This window comes from Alternaria atra (genome assembly GCF_907166805.1).
Source record: "Alternaria atra isolate CS162 genome assembly, contig: 42, whole genome shotgun sequence".
Classification (NCBI taxonomy): Eukaryota; Fungi; Ascomycota; class Dothideomycetes; order Pleosporales; family Pleosporaceae; genus Alternaria; species Alternaria atra.
The window spans coordinates 1-4,945 of NW_025091342.1; the positions used below are offsets into that span (position 1 = coordinate 1).

General features: G+C 50.1%; 1 protein-coding gene across 1 annotated transcript; it reads right to left on the reverse strand.

Moving 5' to 3' along the window:
• Nucleotides 1-1,512: 1,512 nt before the first annotated feature.
• Nucleotides 1,513-3,312, reverse strand: ALTATR162_LOCUS12115 (uncharacterized protein; the record flags this gene model as incomplete). The annotated part of the gene is made up of 2 exons (XM_043319761.1): nucleotides 1,513-2,173; nucleotides 3,269-3,312. Coding segments are annotated over 2 exons (705 nt in total), but the record flags the coding sequence as incomplete, so codon positions are not given.
• Nucleotides 3,313-4,945: the final 1,633 nt, after the last annotated feature.

Below are 4,945 nucleotides of genomic sequence, written 5' to 3' on the forward strand. Positions count from 1 at the left end.
TAACCTTCTTTACAGATTTTCTAAACTTATTTACTTACTATTATTTCTAACGCTTTAGTACGTTTTTTTATTTTTCGAGCTAATTCTTCTTTATACGCGCTACTAACAACGTATTAAGTACTGCTACTTCTACTGTATTAGCTTTAGGCTTCTATTACTCTAAGTAAGCTAATTTCTTATCTAGTTTTAAGAAATCTAGTATAGATATATCTACTAATATATACGTCTTTACGCTATTTCTATAATAATCTCTATACTTCTTTTTTAAAGATAATATCTAATATTCTAGATTTCTCTTTACGTAATATTAATAAGTAACTAAGTTAGCACTATTAATATATTAGCAGGCGACCTTAATAATCGTCTGCTGATCTTCGCTTAGCTTAACTACCTGCACAGTTTCGCTTAAATTTGTATTTCCCTAAGGCGACGGCGAGTTATATTATATAGCACCTGTTGTGCTTGGAGGCGGAGGCGGAAACTCGAGCGTATAGCTCGTACCGTGCCCGTGCACCCTGGTAGATGAGAGCCGGCGGCAGTGCCTCGCCAGAAGCGCATACGCAAGCCAGCAGCGTCATCCATTCTCTGCTGCCATCTTGGATCGCTGCAGTACGCTCTTTTGGCTGCCAAACTGCCTTACTAAAGACTCGTTTCGATCGCGCGGTGATACCAGTAAAGAAGCCCTTCTCATCCATATTGTAGGTGTTGCGCTCGTCAAGGTCGTCCTCGCGCATCTTGAAGTGAAGTATAACAAAGCAGGACTCGTACCTAGCTTTACTGTCAGCGTCGTTGCGGTTGCGATCGATCCCAGCGCTCCATTGGGTGGTGAGTTTATCGGAATGGCGATGCAGAAACCGAGTAACCCAGCTCTCGGAGATCTCCTGTTTCGCAACTGCGCCAGCGAGATTTTGTACCATCTCGCGTGTAGGTGGCAAACCTCGCCTTGTGCATTTTTCTATATATAGCACTAGCTCTAACTCCTGTTCTTGGTTGAGTAACTGTCGCTCGCGCTGCTCCTCGTCTCGCGGGCGCTGAACACCTTGGTGGCGGCGCGCCAACGTTGTTCTGTCAACACCGAATTTGTTTTTCGCGACTTCGTGATACGCGGACTGTTCTCCTTCTTCATGCGATTCCAGATCTTTAATCACGTCTTGAATCGGATCCATCGTGGTGGAGTTATGACGCGCTGAAGTTGGGACGATTATCGTGTTCTAGTGTTCGGGTGGCTCGTCGGCCGAACTGGCTCGTTGGGTGCACGAGCACGGGTACCCATAGCTTATCACCCCTCCGGCAGGATCACCTTACCGGCAGCGAACACCAAAACCACCTACATCAGAGATGAGGCTGCAGCAGCTACCACAGTTGCTATTATCACGAGCTTTCTTGGTAGAGGTATCGCATAAGCATGATACTCAATCCTATCTATCTAAATCTCATTGGTGGGTTGATAGCGCGGCCTGATTTGGAGGTAGGTGGCGGAGGTGGCGGGGAAGGCGTAGGAATACCCCCTACCTTAGCACCACCTCGTGCAGCCACCACCTGCTTCTTTTTGCTCTGTGAGGTGAGCTCTTTCTTATTACCCTTTTTAGCAAATACCCTCTGCTTTTGGAGCCGTTCTTTGGCTTCCTTTGCGCGCTGTTTCTCCTCGCGCTTTGCCGCCTGATCTGCCTCCTTCTGCACCCTCCGCGCCTCCCTTTCAACCTCGGTGTTAGCGACCATTTGGCGCCTCTCTTCAAGCAGCCTTTGCCTGGCCTCTCTCCTAGCTATCTTCTCTACCTTTCGGGCAGCTTTCTGTTGTTGTGCTTGTAGTTCTTCCTGCTCCACCAGCGCTGTAAGTTTTCTGTATCTAGTGATCGCCTTAGGTGAAAGGAGTAAGGCTCCACCTTGGCTGTAACCCTCTTGCTCAAGCCTTTCAAGTGAACTACGTTTCTTAGGCTTCTTCTTGCGCCGTGGTGAACGTTTGGCATCTTCAAGCTCGTCATCACGGAGGTTGTGCTTGATAATCTGAGTGTGGACCTGAGCCTCAAGCTCCTTGGCTGCTAGAGTAGTTATATCTTCAACCGCCGCTCTTATGAGGCGTCTCATGCCTCTCCAGTCGCCTGCGCTTAGTGTTGAGGTGGTAGAGCCTTCGCGATCTTGCTGAGGAGGAGGGGTGGTAAGCTTCTTGAGGATTCTATCTGCGTTGGTAGGAAAGATCCCAGTGACCTCGAAAGAGCTCTGAATGAGCTCTTCTGTAAAGGAGGCATTTCAGGCGTTCCAGAAGAGGGCAAAGAAGTCTCTCTTAGCTAGAGGTGTAAGCCCTTGGCTCTCAAAGGTATAGCAAGAGAGCTCATTGTGATAGGCAGAGGAGAGAGGCTTAAAGAGCGATACATCAAGTGGTTGCAGAGTGTGGGTCGCATGAGCTGGAAACCGAAGGAGGAGGATCTTGTTCTGGTCGCAATAGTTGACGAAAGGCATGGTAAGGTGAGATCCATGGCCATCAACAATGAGGAGGCGCCATGACTGACGCGCCTTTGCCCTAGTTTGGCGATCAAAGACGTTCTTGAGCCATCCAAGCGCTATCTCGTCATTAGACCAGCCAGGTGGAGAGGCAGTGATAAAGGCAGAGTGATGCTCAGGGTTGACGTCGGCTACCTAGCTCTCTTGCACCAAGGAGGCGTCTGACTTGCAGATGAGGGTAGGATCCAGAGCCGTCCCACCAGCGCATATACATGCCATAAGGGTTATCCACTCGCGTGAGCCGTCCTGGATAGGAGCCCTACGCCTGCCTTGCTCCCATGCTTGTCTGCTGAATATCCTCTTTGATCGACCAATCTGGCCGATAAGGAAGCCTTTCTCGTCAAGGTTATAGCTATGACAAGGCTCTATGCTGTAATCAGCTATCTTAGCTTGGATAAGGTCGAAATAGTGCTTGTATCTTGCAGCTGAACCAGCTAGGTGGCGCTCACGGTCCATGGCAGTCGTCCACTTCGGGATAAGTTCATCGTGGTAACGGCTGAGGAACCGCGACACCCAGGCCTTTCCAATCTCAGTTCTAGCTATTGTAGAGGCAAACGAGCGCACCATGGCTCTAGTAGGAGGTAGACCTTTGCCAGTAAGATCTATGATATACTGCACAAGCTCCTTTTCCTCAATCTCGTCGAGTTTCCGCTGGTCGCGCGCGGCGGCTTCCCGGGACTGCGCTAACCCTCTCCACCTATCCTGCAGCGTAGATCTTGCAACACCATGCTTTCTGGCCATTTCTGATATCGCAATAGGATCATTAAACCTCCTGGAGTCCATTTCCTCAAGCGCGGCCTCGATTGGAGTCATATTGGTGGGGATAAAGGGGGTGGTATGATGGGTGAACGTTCCTTGGTTTTGGTTTTCTCCGCCGGCTACCGTGTCCGTGCACCCAATGCACGGAGTCAACCAATGCACGCTCCGAGCCTGTACGGCCACCACAAAAGTGAGGCTATAGAGCCACACACAATAGTTAATATCGTGAGATTTTTTGATAGGTTAATCTATAGATCTATGCGACAAAGTTTATCATACAAAGTTACTGATATTTAGTGGCGGTGCGGCCGCTGCGTGTTGTGATAGTTGGGCGTGGTAGAGGAGGCGTCGCAGGCTTTGGGTGACTACGCGCACCCACAGCACGACGCGCAGGCTTCTGTTTGACAGCAGAAGCTTTTGAGGTTGGACGATTACCTCTTTGGGATAATTTGAGAGCTTTTGCAGCGTCGCGAGCCTCCTTATCCTTGCGTCTTTGCTCCTTGCGCGCATCGATGGCTGCTCGCTCCTCTGCCTTGGCCTGGTCTCTCGCTACCTTCTCCCTTGTCCGCTGCTCACGCTTCTCTTCTGCAATCTTCTCCTTGTAGAGTTTACTAGCAGCAGCTAACTCTCTCGTCTCTGCCTTTTTAAGCTCCTCTTCTTGTGCCTCTTGTTCTGCAACAGCCATGCGCGCGCGCGCCTCCCGGAAGGCTCGAGGAGACCACATCATCGCACCTCCGTGATACTCCTGATGCTGCTGCAGGTCTAATTGCCTATTAGGTTGCTTCTGGCGCTTACTGTTTTGGTAGAATTTCTTGCGTAAGCCATCTACTTCAACTTGGAGTAATTCTACTTGAGATGAGAGATGGTGGATAGTTTGACCCAGCTTCCGTGCGCCTACACTGCGCGAATCCTTCACCTCTGCCTGAAGTGTGGTGCAAGCTTTGAGCTAATCCTCTGCAGAATAAGCCGTAGAGCTAGAGGAGACTGATTCTAAGCTGTCAGGGCTTATGTGGCGGAACCTATCGAGTATGACGTCGGGATTCACTGGGGATATGCCGGTGGCTGTGAAGGCCTTTGATATGAGGTTTTCAGTGAACGTGGATACCTAGGCAGGCCAGAACAGGGCAAAGAAGTCACCTTTAGACAGTGGAGAAAGGCCCTGAGATACCTGGAGGTGGTTGTCGAGTTCACAGGAGTAGTTAGATGAGAGAGGCTTGAAGCAGACTACATCTAACGGCTGAAGAGTCTGGGTACTGTGAGGAGGCAATACTGCTAATATAATCCGCTTCTGGTGACAGTATTCGATAAACTCCTGGGTTAGATGACTCCCATGGCCATCCACAATTAAGAGCCGATACCTTAGCTGTGCCTTTGGCTTAGTGTATCGGTCAAACACCTGCTCAAGCCAAGCCAACCCTATATCATTGTTCGTCCATCCTGATGGCGATGAGGCGACATGGATAGCGTGCTTTCCCGCCTCGATATCCGCCACCCAGCGGCTTTGGATAGTGGAGTTCTTTGACGCGAAGATGATGCTAGGAGGAAGAGCAGTACCATCCGCGCAGATCGCGGCTAACAGGCTTGCCCACTCACGTGAGCCATCTTGACGAGCCTGCCTAACCTCCTTCTTCTCATATTGACGCCTGCTGAACACCCGTTTGGTTCTACCCAGCACCCCAATCGCGAA